This window comes from Hippoglossus stenolepis, chromosome 11 (assembly GCF_022539355.2).
Source record: "Hippoglossus stenolepis isolate QCI-W04-F060 chromosome 11, HSTE1.2, whole genome shotgun sequence".
NCBI classification, from domain to species: Eukaryota; Metazoa; Chordata; class Actinopteri; order Pleuronectiformes; family Pleuronectidae; genus Hippoglossus; species Hippoglossus stenolepis.
The window spans coordinates 9,138,692-9,160,245 of NC_061493.1; the positions used below are offsets into that span (position 1 = coordinate 9,138,692).

The 21,554-nt window shown below is 43.2% G+C and overlaps 2 protein-coding genes across 3 annotated transcripts; one reads left to right on the plus strand and one right to left on the minus strand.

Annotated features, from left to right (window-relative positions):
- Positions 1–1,008: 1,008 nt before the first annotated feature.
- Positions 1,009–5,507, plus strand: LOC118117944 (transcription initiation factor IIB). The gene is made up of 6 exons (XM_035170636.2): positions 1,009–1,320; positions 2,422–2,555; positions 2,971–3,120; positions 4,107–4,236; positions 4,720–5,001; positions 5,347–5,507. Exons 1-6 carry the CDS (start codon positions 1,068–1,070, stop codon positions 5,478–5,480), a joined length of 1,083 nt encoding a protein of 360 aa, XP_035026527.2. The 5' UTR covers positions 1,009–1,067; the 3' UTR covers positions 5,481–5,507.
- A 4,182-nt stretch (positions 5,508–9,689) lies between these two features.
- bcl6ab (BCL6A transcription repressor b) lies at positions 9,690–15,761 on the minus strand. 2 transcript variants are annotated; one of them, XM_035170572.2, is made up of 9 exons: positions 15,609–15,761; positions 13,693–13,864; positions 13,254–13,475; positions 12,284–13,162; positions 12,049–12,176; positions 11,751–11,918; positions 11,495–11,625; positions 11,270–11,407; positions 9,690–11,092 (listed from the first exon to the last, which is right to left on the minus strand). In XM_035170572.2, the coding sequence occupies exons 1-9, from the start codon at positions 15,637–15,639 to the stop codon at positions 10,949–10,951; spliced, it is 2,013 nt and encodes a 670-aa protein (XP_035026463.2). In that variant the 5' UTR covers positions 15,640–15,761; the 3' UTR covers positions 9,690–10,948. The 2 variants fall into 2 exon arrangements, with proteins under 2 accessions (XP_035026463.2, XP_035026462.2); XM_035170571.2 differs by lacking the exon at positions 15,609–15,761 and having other exon boundaries at positions 13,693–15,580.
- Between the last annotated feature and the right edge of the window lie 5,793 nt (positions 15,762–21,554).

Consider the following 21,554-nt stretch of genomic DNA (forward strand, 5'->3'; position numbering starts at 1 on the left):
GACATTTTCTACAAATTTTGCAGATAAATGGAAACTAACAATACATTCAAACAACTATCTGATTTGCATATCTGCAGAAAAAGACCAGATATTGAATCAGATAAAGATATGCACAATAGGCTACATCAATATACATAGGGAAATACCGGAATCTACAGATGGTAATGCAGTGAAGTGTCCACTTGTCACTTGTTGCACATTGTTACAGTACAAAGTAATAATGATGTCCTCAAAAGTTTTTTGACAGCAGAACCTGTAATATAACGTAATATAGCCTACATGTATCCAACAGTAATATCACGTTATATTTAAATGCAGTTCAAAAAACACAATAACTAAGCAATATGAGGACACAATACTTAAGAGAAAAAAAGTACATCTTTACCTTGTTCTCCTTGATCTTTCGGGAAACCTAGTGTGGGTAGCCCAAGTGCGCATCTACATTATGTGCTGACTAGTTTAACTAAACCCCTAAAAACTTATTTTCAGATGAAAACCAATACATCGTAAGAAATCAGCCATAGAAACGAGCATGTTTCAGAATACAAGTGGAGAAATACAGATCAATTATTCTTGGTGCTCACAACAGTAAAACGCTGATAAACATTCATAAACTACATATATATCTCAGGGAATAAGTCACAAACAGCGGTTCTTGCCCTCAGACAGGGTGGTAGATCTGGATTCTCATTCCAGCTTCAGACCATGAGCTGTTCCAATAGACTCATTATTCAAGATATCTTTCTTGTCACTGTACAGGAACAATGAAATTGGGTGTGGATCAAGCCTATAAATGCTTAATTAGGTAACACACAAAAATGTTGACAATAAAGTGAAGGATAAAGCATGAAAAAGAAGCTATTGAAATATATGTAAAAAGCTGTATGTCCAAGGAGTCGAATTAGACAGTTGTAAATATATGTTTATATGTTTGATTATGTTATAAAGCAGTGGTTTTATTAAAGGGTGGTTGGTGACGTATATTCACACATTTGTCATCAGTAAGAAAAAGGGGAAAGGAAAGTGAAACACATCTGGACATTTCAACACTTTGAATTTACCCCCTTATGGTAAATCAAAACTACCATGGTGGTTTTACTTTAGTTTTTCTCTTATCAGTAATCTTTCTCTACCACATCCTTTCATTTTCCACCATTTCTTGTATTTTTCTGACATTGAGAGATTTTTGTTTGTGTTCCTCCTCCAGCGGAGACGCTCTGGCCCTTCTCAGAGTTCAGTGTCCTAACCACCCTGATGCCATCCTGGTGGAGGACTACAGAGCAGGGGACATGATATGCCCCGAATGCGGCCTTGTAGTAGGTCAGTGTTGACCTCATGCACGTTTGTATATGAATCAGAGAGCGCTCAGCGTAACACCTCCTTCCTTTCCGTTTTGATTTCCTGTACTCAACTACTTCCTGTCTGTCATAGACAAATCAAGACAAGTCCGTCTTCCTCTACATATTTGTTTAATTTCAAAGCAGAGAAAACTCAACAGTAGTGTCTTCTCTAAGAGAGAACGTTAACATTACTTTGGATAATCAACACACATCATTATTGACATTTTGTCTAATCTTCTGTCACATGTAGAGTAAAAGGTGATTTGCAATATAAGTGATCTGACGATGTAATGTGTCACTTAAACCAGAGGCGAGAATATTTTAAAACATAATATGAAGAAACACTTTTCTACATTTAAGACCAGAAAAACACTGAGATCCAACAAAAGTTATGAATGTGAATCAATAAATATACCATTTACCATCAAGGCATGTACTTGAGACCTCGGACCACTGCTCACGTATTCACAGAAGGGAATTGTGCTGAGTATTGCACAATCTTCTGCTTTATTATTCCACAGGGATATAATTGAGCCAAACTAAAGAACAGAGTGAATGTGGTTTTTATGTGCACAGACTGTCTGTGCCGGTGTTTTGTGGAACTTGAACACAATCTGTTCTTTTCATCAGTTACCTTGTTCCATCTGTGAAGTTGAAACCTCATCCCTTGTTTTTATCAAGGAAAAAAAAGTTATCAGTTTCTGATCAACAACGTAGCCATCGATACAAAAGACTGAAAGGAGACAAACAAGACTGACGTTTTGTGTTTAACCCAAAGTCAAGTACTGATGTATTAAAGACTCAGGATAGTGTTTGCAAACGGAAAACGTGTTAATCCAGAGTGAAGATGTTTCTGGATATTATTACAGAATAAGAATGGCACACATAATCTACATTGAAATAAACTTGTAAATACACTTTCATTATAATCATCCAGCAAATCAAAGCTGCTTAGAATTGACATGTAAAACATTTTACTTGGGCCTCCTTAAAGTTCAGAATTCTATACTCTTATGATCTTATGATCTTATGATCTTATTCTTGTTCTTTTATTTCATCTGACCAAGTTGTTCCTCCTCAGGGGACCGTGTAATTGATGTGGGCTCAGAGTGGCGAATGTTTTCTAATGACAAAGCCCTTAAAGACCCTTCCAGAGTGGGAGATGCCCAGAACCCACTGCTCAATGGAGAAGACCTAACCACCAAGATCAGCAAGGTGAGAGTTACAGTTACAGTTGCTCCATTGTCTTTGTGTTTGCAAGTTTAATCATTGGAAGGATGTGAGAAAACTTCCAGTGATTTTAATTACAGGGCTCCAGTCTCCTTGCTGTGAATATTTTTGTTAAGATTAGAGGTTGTGGCGGAGTTTTCTTGACTGACTGAAATTCCAAAGCCATGTATAGAAATATAAAAGAAAAGGTAAAAATTAAAGGTATTTTTCCATTTTCCTTCAGAATTCTGGATTATATGCATGTAATAACTTTTCTATACACAGCGTGTTTATGCAGGTAAACCCAGTAAAAGGCGATTATTGAACGACCAGTAAAACACAACTTCAGAGTTATGATGGCTTCTCTTGAAATACAGTTGCAATAATTTGAAAGAATAAACTTTCTTTGTTTCCACCACAGGGAACTGGTGCAGCTAGTTTTGGTGAGTTTGGAAAGTCAGTAACGTACCAGAACCGGCGAACCACGAGCAGCTCCGACCGGGCCATGCTCAACGCCTTTAAAGAGATCAGCACCATGGCAGATCGCATCAACCTTCCAAGAAACATCATAGTAAGTTCATGTCACTGTTCTCTCTACCTGGTTTGGTTCAGACGATACCACAACACACGTCTCTGTTAGCGACAGGCATGTTCAAGGTCAGCTGAATCATAGAGAAGCTGTTTTATGACCTGCGGGTAAAATCAGGAGAATTGGCTATGGAGTTTACACGTGCACAACACAGTGGGGGGTTCTCTGCATAGACGCGTTCACAACAGCAACAAATCCTCGGCCTTATTCAGGTGAGAGGTGGAGAATCCGGGTGCAGGAATAAGTTCTACTGCAGAGATCACGTGATTTTCTATACAGCACACACACACACACACACACACACACACACACACACACACACACACACTAACCTCAAACTCTCTTGACATTTAAGTCTGTGTCTTCTACGTGTATGACACTGATGTTTTACCGGGATCTATTGGTTTTCATTTTCCATCGGGGTATCCCCTGGGGAATCCCCCAACTTAATTGTATGTCTTAGAAAGCAGCTAGAGAGAGAAACGAAAGCCACATGGAAAAAACATGGCGAAAAAGAGAAACGAAACACAAACTCGTGGTTATTATGTAATTCTGTGTATGAATGTATAAGTGTATAGACACGCACTGCAGACTGGAGTCTCGGCTGGAAGCGACAAAAACAGTGTAATCTGGGGTTCGTGTCTCATGAAGGGTTCATTCTGATAATATGTGTGTGTTCTGGGGTGTAAGTCTCCGGGTTTACATATATATATTGTTTTAAATATATATAATGTAAAAAAATATACATTAATGATGTGAAGGATATTTTGATTTTAAATTGAAATAAAAAAGACAAGTGGATATGTGTAGAGACGCATGTTGTGATATCGTGACTGTTTTTGCTCGATTGAAATTCTTATTTTGGGTTTCATAAGAAAACACAATTGAATACAAGAAGATTGTCGTTACGGCTTTTGCCAATAATTGCTAGTAATGAGTTTGCTGTTAATAATCTTCTTGCTCTGCAGGACAGAACCAACAACTTATTCAAGCAAGTGTATGAACAGAAGAGTCTGAAGGGACGAGCCAACGATACCATTGCTTCGGCCTGTCTCTACATCGCCTGCAGACAAGATGGCGTAGCGAGAACTTTTAAAGGTCAGAATCATCGTTTTGATTTCTTGTAACATCGGTTAGATTGTTAAAGTCCCAGCTGCTCTTGAAGAATGACATTTCTCAACACTAGAAGAAATTCTGCTTCTTCTTCATGTATGCAAACAGGTCTCCACAATTCTAAAAGATGCTTGAGAATTAGCATCTGACTTTAAATTCATATTTAGTGGCGGGAAACCATCATCTTGATTTTGCATTTACTTATGTTAATTTAAAATTCTAAATACGTATTTCTCCTTAGTTAAGAGAAAATGTTGTTAATAAAGAAATAAGGAAGGAATTTACTCCTATGACTAAATATGACTATGACTGTACGGTTTGAAAAAAGAAATTAAATAAAAGTAAAGGATGTATGATATGATCTTCTCTTCTCTCATCTTGCCGTGGAAGTAACAGGAGGACAAAGCCACACTTTTCTTTCTCAGTCCAAATGAATGTCTTCCCCCGATCTCCTCGTTTCCTCTACAGAGATCTGCGCCGTCTCTAGAATCTCCAAGAAGGAGATCGGTAGATGCTTCAAGCTGATCCTGAAGGCGCTGGAGACCAGCGTGGACCTAATCACCGCGGGAGACTTCATGTCCCGCTTCTGCTCAAACCTCGGGCTGCCCAAGCATGTGCAGATGGCGGCCACCCAGATCGCCAGGGAGGCCGTGGAGCTGGACCTGGTGCCCGGCAGGAGCCCGATCTCTGTGGCTGCGGCAGCTATTTACATGGCCTCCCAGGCCTCCGCAGAGAAGAAGACCCAGAAAGGTGATTGATGATCTGAGTTTAGACTAGAGGTGGAACAGACATATCTGTACAATTCATAAATAAAAAAAAACAGGTTGGTCCCAGCCTGAAAGTGGGAATGGTCCAAATAAAGGGTGAACAGGTTCAGGAAACACTGTAAAGTATATGTAAGTACATGTTATTGTTAATCAATTTGTAAACAGGAAAGAACAGTTGTGTGCATTGGTAACTGTGTGAGGTTATAAGAAGATCCAGACCCTAGCTCTAAATGATGCTTCTCCACTTATTTATCATTGGAAATGCATTAGATGTCAGTAGATTTCCTGCTGTTCAAACATTTCCGCTTTGTATCTGAACCTTCCACAGAAATCAGAGATATCGCCGGGGTCGCACACGCCACAATCAGACAGTCGTACCGACTCATCTACCCGCGAGCTGCCGAACTTTTCCCTGCAGACTTCAAATTCGACACGCCCGTGGACAAGCTGCCCCAGCTGTGAAGACTCTGCCCCAGCTGTGAAGACGCTGCCTACACTGTTTTTTTTCCATGCTTTTAAAAAAATAAATCCTATTTGTGTTAAATTTGGGCGATTTCTCTTTGTCTCTTCTAAAGACTTCAGGCCCTTTATCGAGGCGCTCTCACAGGAATAAAACGGACACATTACAGTGCTGAAAGAAACTAGCTTGCAGACTGCACTTACAGTATTTCATTTGTGTGTATATACTTTACTATGTATATATGTCCAAGTGGGAATGTGTAACTTGATGCGTGCAAATTTTAGGCTGGTTTCATACTGTATACATAAAAAATGTTAATTAGTAAAAAAGTTAGTTTGTTAGTTTGAATTGTTCTAAGTAATAAAAAAAATTATTAAAAAAATATTTTCAGTAAAGCATGGTAATCCGCTCATGGTTTAAATAACATTTAAAATAATGTGTTTAGATAAAATCTTTCACTTAACCCTTGTGTTGTCCCTGCTTCCCCCGGCTGTTGGCCCCCTCTCATAGCCCACCCCATATTAGGACGCACACGTAGGGCAATAGACAAGTGAGCAGCCCTTGCAGATGTATTTGTTACACCCGCGGCACACGGTGTGAGTTTTACAGTCCTTTTTCCTGGGGCATATCTGACACCTCTTCCTCTTACTCGCCCTGAGCGGGGCTGCTGCTAGGACTATGGAGGACACTCGGGTCGGCGTCGGTCAACAGCTCTCTGGGCGGCTTTACAGCCTTCACAACCGCGGCGGACGCGTCTGTGCGGGGGATGCGCTCCCTTTGTGCGATGAACGGAGTCACGAGAGCCTTTCCCAGCTGCTCTAGGAACACCCTCCGCTTGTCCCGCTTGCCCGGCATCCAGTCTGGGTTGATCTCTCTCCATATCACGCAGGCGTTGTAGGAAGAGACGTCGAGAATGTTGTGAAAGACGACCAGGGCCAGCGCGCGTCATCCTCCTGCAGCTGTACGTTCCGATCACCTTGTCTAGGTTGTCCACGCCACCTTTGTTGCGGTTGTAGTCCAGGACGATGACCGGTTTCCCGTCCTCGCGGTCGCTGATGTCGGCCTCGGGGTGCCGTGTGCTCAGGAGCACCACATTCCTGTTTTTCTTTGGGATGTAGGACACAAGAGTGGCAGTGGGCGTGAATGCGAACTTGGATGAGAACACCTCTCTTCCCTTGACCGCGAGCAGCCCGAACCGTGCCGACCACGGTGAGCTTCCTCTCCAGGAGCTGCCGCGCGAGTTCGTAGGAGGTGAAGTAATTGTCACATGTGACGTTACGACCGTGCAGTCCCTCCGTTACATCGAGCACTACCCACAACCCCTGGTTCCGTTCTGGGCGTCCGCCGCTCGGCTTTCCGGTGTACACTTCCATCTTCCAAGCGTAGCTTGATTTCGCATCGCAGGCCACCCACGACTTGATCCCGTATTTCGCCGGCTTGCTGGGCATGTACTGACGGAACGGACACCGGCCTAGGGAGAAAAACAGGAGGAGAGGAGATGAGATGAGGACGAGGACGAGGACTAGCAGCCGCTGTCTACATAACATAACATAACATAACATAACATAACATAACATAACATAACATGACTAACATAACATAACATAACTAACCCTACGTAGGCGCGCAGGTCGGTCTCGTCCATCCCTTTCCATTCGTCACCGTATTTTCGACGACCCTCCCAATTCGTCATCTTCAGGATGATGTTCTCTACCGTCGGTGTGATGAACAGGCGGAACGTCGAGGCTAGGTCACCGGTGCGGGACGTCGCGTGGATCGTGGGGCCCCAGGGGACCCAGCTTTGAGCAGGAGGAGCAGTGGCCCTCCTCTCGGCCGTACGCCCTCGAGGACCATGTTATTTCCCTGTTTCTTGACGGGAAGGTCTCTCTTTCCACGAGTCCGGTGGTGGTGGTGGTGGTGTCGCCGTGGTCTTGTCCTCCTTCTTCTTCTTCTTCCAAGGATGAAGAATCTGCAGAAGCATCACCCACTGGGTCGCCGTCTTCGTCGCCGTCTTCGTCGTCTTCGTCGTCGTCTTCGTCGTCGTCTCGCCATCGCCATCGCCATCGCCGTCGTCTCCGTCTCCGTCCCTCGCTTCTCGGTCTGGGTCTTTCGCATCCTCAGAGGATCAGAGGATGGTTGCTGGGAGAATAGCTGTTCGAGAACCTGTTCTCTGGTGAAACGCTCCTGACGCGACATCGTGCCATGGTCCGTGAGAGAGTGGCACACTGAGACTTATATGTGGGTCTAAAGGGGACATAGCATGCCCATTTTACCACAAGTTGATATGGTTCCTTGGGGTCTTAATGAAATGTCTGTAACATACTTTGGTCAAAATACCACAAGGATCATTTAAAACAGCACCCTTTTTACCCTGTCTAAAACAGCCCTCCACAGAGTGACCTGTTTTGAGTGCCTGTTCCTTTAAATGCTAATGAGCCAGCTCCCCCCTCTCCCCCCATGATTTTAAACGAAATAAATTACATATTTTATATGATATAACATATAAAATATGCATCCCATACTTTGTATTCCCCTTCTGTTGTCCTGGAGTTTTAATTTTCCCAATCACATAATTAAATGTCCCCCTCTGCCCATCCACTACAAGCACACAAGCAGACAGACAGAGAGAGAAAGAGAGGTGGGGGGCCATGAAGACCATCATTTACCCCCGAACCCAGACATTCAACGGGTACAACAACAAGCGGAGAAAGCAGAATCACGGGCTGACCTTATATATACAGTCTATGGGGCTGACCAGCGGAGAAATGCTCATCCCGTGTGAACAGCCAGGCGGCTGCGTGCTTGAGTCCGGTGTAACCCGGCGTAACGAGTGGGGGGGCTCTGTGTGTTTGTGCCAGTGTTACAGTAGTACTGAACACTGCGGAAGTCTTCCACACTGCTGGCTGTGTGGCGTTGACACAAATTCCAGCTCACGCACGGGAGAGCGAGCGGTCGCGCCCGAGCAACTGCTGCAGCCTCCCAGTCCCAACGATCCAGACAAATGCCACATGTGAGTGAATCGCGGGCTGACCAGCGGAGAAATGCTCGTCCCGTGTGAACAGCCCGGCTGCGTGCTTGGGAACGGCGCTGCGCTGCCTCGCAGCCTCGCTGAGTCGGTGTAAACCCGGCGTAGCGAGTATGGGGGACGGGGGGGGTGGGCCAAGACCATGTAGGGAGACTTCCAGTGCCTTGTTACGACACAAAACCCAGGAAGCTCAATCGAGTCACTCAAGCATGACGTTTCTGACTTAGAGGAACCATAACAAAACGCGCGAGTGTTTTTTCCCCAGAGTTTTTGGGTTGGTAGACATGCCAGATACCCACATTAACGTGTAGAAGCACTAACAAAGTGGAATTTGCATGCTATGTCCCCTTGGGTCTAATGTACCCCCCTTGATTTCAATTGGAATCAGGTGTGGGTCTAAATGACCCCACAGAGCACCACAGCGCCCTCTCTGGGGGTCTAAATGACCCCTCCCATGACAATCGAGAATGACAATCCATTGGTCTCAATTACCCCAGGAGAATTGGATAATGACAATCCTTGTCTCCGCAGGAAGGAAAACTCATCTGAGAGACTATCAGATCTGCACGTGCATGCTCTCCTTGTCATCGCTAAGAAAGCTATCCTGATGAACTGGAAATCAGGGAAGGCCATCAATACCACACTCATCTATTCAAATCTACTAATTAATTACATATCAATGGAAATATGATCTGCCTCCATTAAAATACAGACGGATGACTTCAATGTAATCTGGGATCCATTCACTTTATCAACCAACTTCACTCATCCCCTCCTTTTGTCTGTCAGACTGTCGCACACTTTTCTGCCATCACACACGAACTCTTACATTTCATTAATTTATTCATTTTTTGACATACTCATGCATTTCACACATACACCCAATAAACACACACACACACACACACTAACTCTCTTCGCCCTCTTCACTGCCCTTATGGACCATGATGATGGAGACATGGTAACATGGTAATAATGGTTATTGTTTAATAAGAATGAATAGTAGTCTATGGGAGTAATCATGTAATGGTTATTACTATTTTGGTTTAGTGTGTGTGTTAGACCAGAAATGATTTTCCATAAGAATGAACAGCAGGGGGAGTCAGAGAGAGGGTTCAGCCTGTGAATATATACAAATACTTAAAGGTTCTGTTATAAACAATGAACAATGCTGTTGAAAACAGTGCAACATAATAAACATTTTATTTTCATTTTTTTAATATGTATATATATATATATATATATACACACATATATATATATACACACACACACACACACACGTATGTAAATTGCAGTTGCAAAGACATTTGCTTACATATTACTAATATTCCTGAGCGTTTTAGCTTGAGTGTATCTGCACCTTATGAACGATACACAACAGATTGTCAGATTTCATAACATTAGTACCTGACATGCATACAAACAATGACAGGGCAAAGTACCAAATGCAACATCACAAAAGCAGCTTATATCTTTCGTATTACCAAACTGAAAATGCTTGAATAGCTAGTCTGACAATAGAAAAGTGTGAATGTAAGGCACTATGAATACACTGATACGTATAGGTGCACTATAATACATAGGGTTAGATGAAATACAACCAAACTTTAATGATCCTGTGGCAACGTTGGATCATTGCAGCACCAAAATGTAATTAAGTACAGAAAAGAGAAAAATAGACTATAAATAAGAATTTAGCAGGTGCTGGACATTGGGGTTTGAACAAACAATTTCAACAGGTCAACATTTAAAGTAGAAATATTTGAAAAGTATGAAAATATATGAATCACAGCATTATGAGTATGTGCAAAATATGAACAAAAGCCTACAAATAATTAGAAAAAAATATGTACAAAGCAATTTTTCAAATGAACGTCAATCTGTGCATGAACAACATGTAGCGCAAACTGGGAAATGGCAAAATAACAAGCCCTTGTGTTATCAACAGTCAGCGAAGCTCACTGCGCGTGACACAAACAAACTTTAACGTCAATATATTCGTACTCTGCCGGCAGATGGCAATGTGGAAATATATATTATCTTATTTACAAAAATAGACTGAGTAACGGCATGAACTTTGACCACATTATTTGGGGAAATTCATACCATAATCGAAAGCAGAACTGTAACAGTGATTCTCAATCCGAATGACAAAGAGGACTGTCCTTTTTACGTAATTTGTAAAATAGAGAAATACCTGCTCAGAATCACATTCAAAAATGTACACTCTGCTTTTACACATTCACAACGGAAGCATGGACTTCTACAATCTGAAACTAAGAGCTACCAAATACTGAAGAGCTTACACAAAGTAATATGCATCATCTACAAATGCATACGTGTTTCTGTTTCTGTTTCGAAAAAATAGAATCTCTTTTGACAACATGGTGGCCTATGTAAAACGGGGGGAAAGAAATGACACACAGGAGGACTGGAGCCAACTCAGCAGGAGGTCACCAGGCCTGTGGCGATGTTGCTGGGAGTCCTGCGATACTGAGCCTTGGTGTTGGTGACTGCGCCGTGCTTCTGTCGGAGATGAAGCCTCAGCTGACTCTTGTGTCTGAAGTGGAGGTCACATTTTTCACACTAAAAAGGAAAACGAAAAGAATTAGTTTCAACCACTTTGCACGTGGACATTTTAATCCCCCCCTACACACACAGCACAGAACACACACACACACACACACACACACACACACACACACAGTTTTAGTTAATCGCTGACACAGTGGCTTAGGAGACGAAACTGACAAAGCAGCTTACATGATAAGGCTTCTCTCCGGTGTGAATGCGCATGTGGCTCTTAAGTGTCTGAAGGTGGCGGAAGTGTGTTCCACAGATCTCGCAAGGGTACGGCTTCTCTCCGGTGTGAATTAACACATGAGCGCGAAGATGGGCCACCTGGAGGAAAATGGAAAACACATTAAATATATACAGACTGGAGGTTGACATTGTGCAAAGCTTTATTATAGATGTGGCTGTTCTCACTTGAACAAATCGAGAGCCACACGTCTCACACTTGTATGGCTTTTCTCCAGAGTGGATGCGGGTGTGAGTTTTGAGGTTGGCTGGTCGGTTGAACTGAGCACCACAGATGTTGCAATGGTACGGCTTCGAACCTGGAAGATGAGATCAGAGGGTTGTGCTATTAATAACACAGTCACATCCCTAAAGTCCACTTGATTGTACCTTTAAAAAGCCAACAGTTACTTCTTCATTTTATTATTAACCGTAAATTACTTACCAGTATGAACCGTCTTGTGGCTGGCCAGGTTGCCCTTGTAACGGAAGGCGGCCTGGCAGCAGTCACACTTGTATGGCTTGTCACTGTGGACCTGGACCATGTGCTCTTTGAGGGAATCTTCATCTGTGAACTTGAAGTCGCAGCCATTGCAGAAGTAGGTGTTGTTTTCTGTGGAAAGAAAGAGTCACCTGAGTAATCCTGCGCAAAGTCTTTCTAATTGAGAAAAGTGGTCTCAGCCATTTTGACCCCACATATTCTGTATTGACACAATAGTATGGCACTTTGTGTCTGCACGTACCACAGCTGGAGGAGGAATACTCTGAGTGTAGTTTGGTAGTTTCGTCTCTGCTGTATGAGTCTGGAGACAGGTGACCCATCTCCATGCGCGGAGGGCTGTCACAGCCACAGGAGGAGCATCTGCGGTGGCTGCACACAGAAGGAAGACCATTAAGTTCATATGAAGTTAACGTATTATATTAACCAAAGGTATAGTATGTTTAATTTATTGTTTTGACAGTGACATGTAGTTTTACCTAATGCTGCTGCACGTGCTGCTGCCGCAGCTGTCAACACTCTGAGACTTGGGGATGTCTTCTCTGTGCTCGCTGGCTCCCTCGTCTGAATGGACCTCACTTTCTCCACCTGTTCCAATACTCCTGCAGGGGCTCAGCATTGGGGACAGGGATATAGCTTCAGCGTTGCCTCCCTGAGACTCTTTTTCATTCTCATCAGGAGTTTGGTTCATGATGATGAACTTGTACTTCTTCCAGTTGCGGGCCTTGGTGTCTGATGGGTAGTCCGAGGGCTGTTTGAGGCTCATGGTTGCATTTCTGCTGCTGCTGGACTCGGTAGGTGAGTTTGGCTGACAGTCAGATCTGAGTGGGCTCTGAGGGCTACAAATCACACCTTTGCTAAAGCCCGGACACAACCTCAGGCAACTGGTTTGCGGGTGCTGAATGTTTTCTTCCTCCATTGGAGCAGCAGGCCCGTGATTGCTCACGTGGTCTCCTGCTGGTTGGATGATATTGGTGGGGCAACTGGGGTGTGATGGCACCGGGTGAGAGAGCATGGTGGTGGATTCACTGTGAGCCATGCTGGTGTTGGGTACCTGCGAGCATTGTGTTACGGACAAAGAGCCACCTCTGGGAAGGGTAGTAATCTTATGGGGGTCTTCAAACTTCCCATCATGGCCTTGGATGTCACCATAGACATGATAGGAGCCAGACGTGTTGATGCCCCTGAAAACATTGGGAACGGTGCCCCGGCACTCCTGGAAAGGGGAGATGGTTGATGTGTGGTTGTTTCTAAAGTCTGGCTCTTTCTCATCGACAGGCCTCGATCCAGGGATCTCCTCAGCCAGATGTAATGAGCTGGTCTGTACCACTCCAGGCTGCATATTCAGAGAGTGATGCCTGCAGAAACACATTCAACTGCAAGTCAGGTTCCTTCAATTTTTAGCAAGTCAAGAGAATGTGTCTAATTACATAATCTGCTGTCTTTTACCTGGAGTTGATGAACCTGTGGCAGGTGTCAACCACGTGTTCCATCTGGAGATAGATGGCTGTGTTCATGGTGGCCAGGACCAGACTGTCTTTGAGGTTCAGACAGGATGAGTACATGAAATCCAGCAGAATGGAGAAACCCTTGGGGTCCACTTTGGGGTCTAAGCTGATGGCACTAAGGTCGGCATTCGCTGGGTTCATGAAAACGGAATAAAAGAAGCCACTGTAAGAGAGAAAGAGACAACATGTTTAATCATCTGTAAAGTTTAGATTGCACAACTCGGGATCAGTTTTTAGGAAGGTGTGATTGTGACAAGGGCGTTCATTCAGTGAGCTCAAGCTTAAGAAAACTTACCACAATTCTAGTTCTTTGACAGGTTCAAAATAAGCACGCGTATTCATATTGCTGATCATGTGTCAGATTTCATGATGGTGCGTACCTGCAGGCCACCAAGATGGCCTTGTGAGCATGAAAGGGCTGCCCGTCCACCTGTATGGTGACATCGGTCAGAAGGTTCCTGCTGCGGAGACGGTTGAAGTTGAGCAGCACGTCTCCTGCGTGGCGTGTGAATTGGATACAGCCATCTGCAGTTGTGGCCATGCTGTCACAATCTGAACCAGGGGGAAAAGTAAATAATAAAGTGTGAATCATATGTGACTTTAAATGTGATCCACTGCTAAATAATATCACAACTGAGACACTGTAATATGCAGACAAAAATGAGAGTATATTGGAGCCAATACAAACAAAACCCTGTGTTTTGTGTGACATAACTTTAATAATAAATAATACTATATACACAATAAAACAAACTAAGGCTTTCTAACATCTTTGGGGATAAAGTTTATGATACACTGAGGCAATCGCCTTAAAGCCCCAAAGACAAATAAAAGAATCGATAAATCACAATTTGTTCATTATATAAGATCATATATAGTCTTAGAACTTCCGGCTCCTGTACATCTCTAACACAAGCCACGTGCCCTCAGGATTTAAAATCACAACAAGCTTTGGAGCCAACGTGTCTTGACTCCTGTTTATCCGAAGGTGGCGCCATCGCACAGAGAAGTAAAGGGAGGTGTACTGAATCCTGGAGCGACGCCTTGCTTCTTGTTATTGGGCGTTAATGTCTGTGTTATTACATATGATCAATGTTTTTCACACAAAATGATTACCCCCCTCCAAAAACTGTAATTTCGTTGCAAGGCCTGTTCTTTTAAAGTTAGAAGAAAGTTAATTATAATTCTAGAGGCAACAACAAAAAGACGGAACTACAGATACAAAAAAACGCATTTAAAACTGCTTCAGATGCAAAGACAGCCTCGTGCTGATGGAGTGTTTGTTCTAAAGATGAGTTCCGTGTGTGTTCTGTGTGAGTCTGCAGCAGCAGCAGCAGCAGCAGCAGCAGCCTGAGTGGGAGCAGACAGGGAGCTGCAGTTGTAAACGTGTTTGACGTTGAGCACATTCCGTCCTGGCCGCTCAGATTAGGTTGCCAGTGCACAGCGAGGTTTCCTGTTCCCCTCATCCCCGTTTAACCCATTCACATTCACTCCCCGCTGCAGATCAACTCGCCCCGCAGAGTTATTTCCAAACCCCTCCAAAACGCAGAGACCACGGCGGTGGTTCAAACGGGACGTGGTTTAGCGGAGCGATTAGTTGTTTGCTGCGTAACTTCGGCCGAGAGCCAGCGCGCGGGCCAGCACAAGTCCGCTACAACTTTCCGAGAATGCGGCGAAAGTGCGCACAACTCTCCGCGCTGCTGCTGAAAGTGTTATCAAAACGTGTCCGCGCTCGGGTTCACGTGAATGCGCCACACAGTCGTCGGCTTTGCTCTGCGATGGGAGACTTTCAGTGAAGTGTAAAGATTGTTTGACGACGGGAGAAGAAGATCGGCAGTGACTGTGAACCAGACCGACTCGGTCCTGTTGCGCCACTTTCGCTCGATATCTCCCCCACCCCCCCACTTTCCAAAACACACGTCAGATAAAACCACAACATTCATACATGAAGTCGAAGTGACTCCAGCTGAAGCTAAACAAAGCTGCGTTAGCTAATGTCTCCCTCTCACTGCTCTTTTACAACTACGTGCGGATAAAGTTCAGCCGAATCCAGAAGCGCACAGCCTGAGCCGCACTTTCGTCTCAAACACGAGCACAGACGCACGGCTGTCAAAAAAATAAGCAAACAAAGTCACACTTTCAAATCTGCTATTTCACTTCTAAGTCAAACACATTATTCAGAGCACTGAGGTAAAAGCTGAGTCTCCGGAGCAGCCGGAGCGGCCACATGAGCCTGCGTGCTACTTCACTACACTTCTGACCTAATGCTGAGAAAATGGGAAGGAAAAAATGTCACCTTGTAAAAGTTTCCTCGAAACTCTGTGCATATCCAGTTCTGAGAATCCAGTTCTAAGAAACACAGCAGCTCAATTCTCGGAAATTTAACAGAGGACCGTACCATCCTGCCGAGCGCGGGGGAGCCGCTCCCAGCCGCCTGCCTCTGTTCACCGCCTCACCGTGTGTACCATTAAGCACAACTCACTGCTGCGCAACAGACACCACTGCTAAGACATGTTTGAATGTTTGTTGTGGTGTGTATTCGCTATTTTAGCGGTTGTTGAGTTTTGTATTCGACGTGTGCTCATGTCCCCGCGTAGTGGATCGCTCCAAATGCAAGGTCAGCTGACCGAGTTATAAATACTGAGGGGAACATGAGAACATGTTGTCTCTGTAAACCTGCCCGAGATCCCGAGAACATTTGAGAAAAGTCAGTCATCTTCAAATAATCCAACATATTAGTTTGTTAGTTCTGACGCATGTGTCCGATCTGTTTTATATTTCCTTGCCCTGAAAAACTGCTTCAGGAGCCATGTTTCACCCAGTTCAAATGGTGAAGAAAACTATTGGGAGTGACACATTTCATGTATGTTTAATGTAATTTCATATTTGATACGCTATAGTTGTGCAAATTCTTTATTTCTGTCAGTGCTTTAATTACGTGTCAGATATGTTTGCACTGAACACTTGACTGGGCTTCTGGGAACAACCTGCGACACTGGTTACTGTAAATGATCTCACATCCTCGTGTGTGTGTTCCTGTCCTTATACCTTAGTGAGGGTCATTTTGAGCATAGACCCTCCAGAGTGAGGACATTTTCAGAAAGTGAGGACATTTTGACCGGTCACCACTATTTCAATGTGCTGTTTTAGGGTTAAGACTAAGTTAAGGTTTAGGCTTTCAATTTGGATGGTGAAGGTTAGGGTAAGGGGCTAGGGAATGTATTATGTCAATGAGTGTCCTCACTAAGATAGAAGTACAAACATGGGTGTGCGTGTACTTGTACAGATACCATTTTTGACCAGTTTGAGAGGGGACATTTTGGGAGAGTGATGACTGGCCACTTTCAATGGGCTGTTTGAGGGTTGAGTCTTGTTTTTAGTGATAGGGTTAGGGTTAGGCATTTAGTTGTGATGGTTAGGGTAAGGGGCTCAGGAAGGCATTATGCCAATGAATGTCCTCAGGAGTGCAATGTTGTGTGTCTGTGTGCATGTGTGTGTGTGTGTGTGTTTGTGTGCTCGTGTGTGCGTGTGTGTCCTCAACCCCCATAAAGGCTTACTTGCACTCATATATGTTCCCACCACTTCCTGTCTCACCGTCCCAGCTGTGCATGAATCTTGTTAAAAACTCTGAGTAACAACCCTGTGTTTGAGTCAACAAATCACAAAACAAACTTCCCTTCCACCAACAACCAACAAGATCTTTTTGGACAACCCCCTATTCAAAAGCGTCTGGATATGCAATGAATGGCATGAAAACAATAATTGAATGATAAGTTCATTAAGATCAGACAGTGTGTAATGACATGGTCCTGATCACTCTCTTTATGACTTGCTCGTGATTAACAGTGAGTCATCTGCTAAATGCCTCAATGCAGGACCGAATTATTACCTCCTGTATCTGTGACTATTTCTGTCCTTCTTCATGTAAAGTGGTTTGTTCCTCACCAGCTCCTTGGCAACTGCTCAGGAATTTGTACCTTATGCAACATGCTACCTTAGTCTATTCTGTACCGTGTTCATATGCAGGCTGTATGTTAAACATTATCTGGGAATATGGTGAAAAGAGTTTTCCTTCAGCTTTGTGCATGTGATCATAGTGTGGCTTACTTATTATGCAGTATTATTATCAATTATTACTTTTTGAATGACTTAATGAAGTTACATAGAACATCATTTTATCCACTTCACCTCCCTGTTCAGTTAAGTGTAATTTAAAAACACTAAGAGAGTTTTAATTTGTTTATAAATGTATAGAATTACTCTGTGCTGGCATCTCCATCACTCTCACTGTAGTGAGCTGCGGCGAGGATTCGTTGTACAAACATACAGGCAAGTTGGTCCCTGGAAGAGATAGAACCGGACTGCAGTAATGGAGAATTAGAGCGAGTGCATTGTGACTCCACTGAGGATTGCGCCTGTCATAGAAATACAAACAATCAGGGCAGAAAGACATTGAGACCCGATCACAGGCTTTGGACTTGATGCGGCATTTTCCTCTACTTTTATGTGTATGACAGTCAGACGGTCAGTGGATTTATATTGTGCATATCAACGTGCTTCAATGAGCACTGCAAACACCTTCGATTTTATCCATTAATAAACCAGTCTCCAAAATATACAATATTGTATATCGCTATATGATTCCAGGGGCTGAAATCTGAATGGCCCCTGAAATGTCCATATCCTGTCGGTGGTCTTTTTTATTTCTTATTTGAATAAAGTAGTCACTTACAAACAATACTACTAATACATTTGACTTTGCTAAGATTGTCTAATCTTTGTGAAGTACACAATGTTCTTCAACAAGAAACAATTTTCAAATTGTATCAAATGATAATTGGCACCGCTGTGTAAATCCTGGCCCCTTTTTATGGCACCTGATTTAGAAAACTCCTCGATGTGCCACTGAATAACAGGTCATACTTAGCAGCATTAAGAGCATTAAGAGTAAAAACAGCTATTGCATTGAGGCTTAATTTATCAGCCTTCCTCCCTCCCACACAAAACAACTACCTGACATATACTTTGCAGAGAAGAAAAAGTCTCACACTGAATCTCTCCTCATACAAAAAAAAGTGCAGTGCAGCTCAACTGGTCTAATTACAGCTGTTCAGGTGGCTATGACAACACATCTATTTCAGCTTTCACCCTCGCTGTTTTTCCCCTGCGGTTATCTTTAGTGGCCCAAGTTTCTGTGGGTTGTTCATCTTCACATCCTTTTGAAAGAAGCAGTGCTGGTCTTGACGAGAAGAGACAACACTTGTTCGGTCGGCGGCAGAAAACAAACATCTGCTCTACTGGCGCAGTCGTTTCTTCACAGGCAAGAGGATGCAGATATTTGATTAGTCAGCCTTTTCCTGTCTTATATCAGTGCAGCATCTCCAACTTCACATCAGGTCTTGCTGCGGCGCAGGAGCAGATAAGCCGGAGCACACGTGAAATGCACAACCTGCTGTGCGTCATAGATACATTCATATAATTTGATTTTTAACATTTATCACAGAAATATTGTGGTTTAGGGTTGTTTTGCAGAATAAATGTCTGTCAGTCTGTGTTTTTTTTCATGGGACACAAAACAATCGAGCTGAAAAATAAGTATTGATGTTGCTCACAAATCAAGGTCGACCCCACTCAAATAAATCGTGACTTTTTTAAAACTTTTAGTCCCTATGTGGTTCGAGTTTGAAAAATAAAGTCCTACATTTCCCATAATGCAGCTTGATGGCGTCCTTCATTAGAGCCTCCCTCACAGGTAAATGTCCACATCCTTCTCATCACCTCCAGTTTGTATTGTAGACTTACGACTGAGCGACAGTTCCTCCAGAGCCACAGAACACATTATACATCCATTCATTATCTATATCCCGCGAAGGCTTTGAGAGTCTCAGGGGGCAGCTGGAGCAAATCCCAGCTGACATTGGGCAAGAGGCGGTGTACACCCCAGACAGGTCGCCAGTCCATCACAGGGCCGACATACAGAAACGAGCAATGGTCTATGGTCAATTTAGAATCGCCAATTAACCGACATCAATCAATCAATCAATCAAATGTTATTTGTATAGCCCATTTTTAAAATCCCAATTTATCACAGAAGGCTTAACAAGGTGCGACATCCTCTGTCCTTAATCCTCAACAAGAGTGAGGGAAAACTACCAAAAAAACATATTAACAGGGGGGGGGGGAGACATAGAAACCTCACAGAGAGCCACGTGGGAGGGATCCCTCTCCCAGGACGGACAGAAGTGCAATAGATCCCATGTGTAATGGAGAATATCAGCAAAATAACCGTATTCACAACATTGACAAGAATAAACAGCTTGTAACATTGAATAGTAAATGAATTGAGGAGATATTGTCAGTAGTGGTATGTGAGTGGACATATTGTATATCAAGCAGTCTTGTTGAAAATAATAATATGTCATTGGATTGTGGGTAGAAGCTGGAGTACCCAGAGAAAACCCACACAGCCACAGGGAGAACATGCAAACTCCTCTCAGAAAGACCCCCCAGTCAGATTTGAACCAGGACCCTTCTTGCTGTAAGGCGACAGTGCTAACCACTGGCACCAGTACTAACGTTGACTGTCGCGATTTAGATAGGGAACTCAGTTGACTGGCCCTGAGCCTTTAAAAAATCCCAAAATATACCCAAACTTTGTTATTTGTCTCTGATTATGTTTCCCGTAGAACAAACAGACGTCCGTTCTCATTTTCTGCAAGGCCCCTCTGAAGAATGCGTGTCATGAAAACAACTCATTATGGAATCTTGCCGACCCTGGAACTTATTTGCTGCCGTTCTTCCTCTCTCCTGCTCAGCCAGCTGAAGAGTCTGGAGCTGTGTGTTAACAAGCGCTCCCCCCACCCCCCTCTCATGAACTCTTCTGACCTGGGGCCTAGACGCAGACGGATATCAACGTGCCTGTCCCAAAACATGACCCAGGCACATGGTTGCCTGACAGGGATCAAAGGTCACATCAGTAAAATAGGACTCTGAAACTAGCCCAGTCTTCACAGACGCACGGCCCGAGGCAGAAAAGAGGGAAGCATTAATTTCCGTTGAACTAGGAGCATGCACTTGAATTTGGAGAGGAGTGTGCACAGGAGAAAAATACTTTTCAAGATCTCTGTGATTGCAACATACTGACACTGCTATTTTTTCCACAAAGCTACCATAGAAAGGAAAAATATGATATAAAGTTTGTTAAAAGTAGAAATGCATAAAAGTAAAACAAAAAACCCTGACTCAGTGTCACTTCTAGCAGATGTTGATAAGTTAACCCACAAACCATGGAAACTATGAATGTGCAAAGTCAATGTGAGCTGAACATAGTGACCTTTCAACTGCTTTGATGAAGCATGCATGGAACTCACTTAGACGCATATATATATTCAAACTGCAGGTGTTATGCATTCTTTGCGTAATAGTCGCTGAACCTCTGGTGACCCCGGTGCATCCAGTACATTGTGGGGCCAAACTGCAAATACTGTGTTGGACTGTGCAGATAAGTGGAGAACGGAAGGTATTTTACTGTGGGTGTGAAAAACCTGACGCAGGTGGTGGTGGTGTGACTCTTCCTCAATGAAAGAAGCAGGTTATATATTTATATCGTCACTAACCTAAAAACAACACCTGTGCAAGAGTATGAATCAATTTATTGATAAGTCGATCAACAAAAGAAAATGTATGTTTTTTTAATAAAAAAATGCTTGAGTCTGTTTTTAAGCAAAAATGAAATCAATCCCATAGTCCATAGTGCGAAAGGTTGAAAGAAAGAGAAAGGCTTCTCTCTCCAGTCAATATATATGTAAAAGTGTAATTGAAATAGAAACAATAATAAAAGCAACAATCAAAGCGGCAAGACATTTTGACATTAAAATGAATTCTATAACATTAACATGAATTACAATATACAGCGAATAGAATAAAACGTAATAATGCTTTCTTAATTTTGAGGATTTGTTTTTCTCTGTCCTATATGTGATATCTTCTTTTTTTTCTTTTAATAAGTTACTTGAACACATTGACTTGGTATTTATAGGAAACTGTACCAGGCATTTCCTGATACACAATGTAAGACAGGGAAGAGCATGAATCCTGCTGACGTTTCGGTAGAAAAAAGGGAACATTTTCAGTTACGTCACCAGTCGGTATGAATTAAGGGCAGTCACATATTTCACCTGAGGCAACACTACAGATTATTGTTTTAAAATGAAAACATTAGGAAACAAACCATAATGTTTGC

Excerpts from the sequence above, each read along its gene's own strand:
- LOC118117944 (XM_035170636.2), top strand. The coding sequence starts at position 1,068 with ATGGTAAATCAAAACTACCATGGTGGTTTTACTTTAGTTTTTCTCTTA. Across the intron at positions 2,556-2,970 it reads TAACCACCAAGATCAGCAAG|GGAACTGGTGCAGCTAGTTT; the intron begins GTGAGAGTTACA and ends TTTCCACCACAG. Across the intron at positions 3,121-4,106 it reads ACCTTCCAAGAAACATCATA|GACAGAACCAACAACTTATT; the intron begins GTAAGTTCATGT and ends CTTGCTCTGCAG.
- bcl6ab (XM_035170571.2), bottom strand. The coding sequence starts at position 14,024 with ATGTCACACAAAACACAGGGTTTTGTTTGTATTGGCTCCAATATACTC. Across the intron at positions 11,408-11,494 it reads GTGGCTCTCGATTTGTTCAA|GTGGCCCATCTTCGCGCTCA; the intron begins GTGAGAACAGCC and ends ATTTTCCTCCAG. Across the intron at positions 11,093-11,269 it reads CCGGAGAGAAGCCTTATCAT|TGTGAAAAATGTGACCTCCA; the intron begins GTAAGCTGCTTT and ends TTTCCTTTTTAG.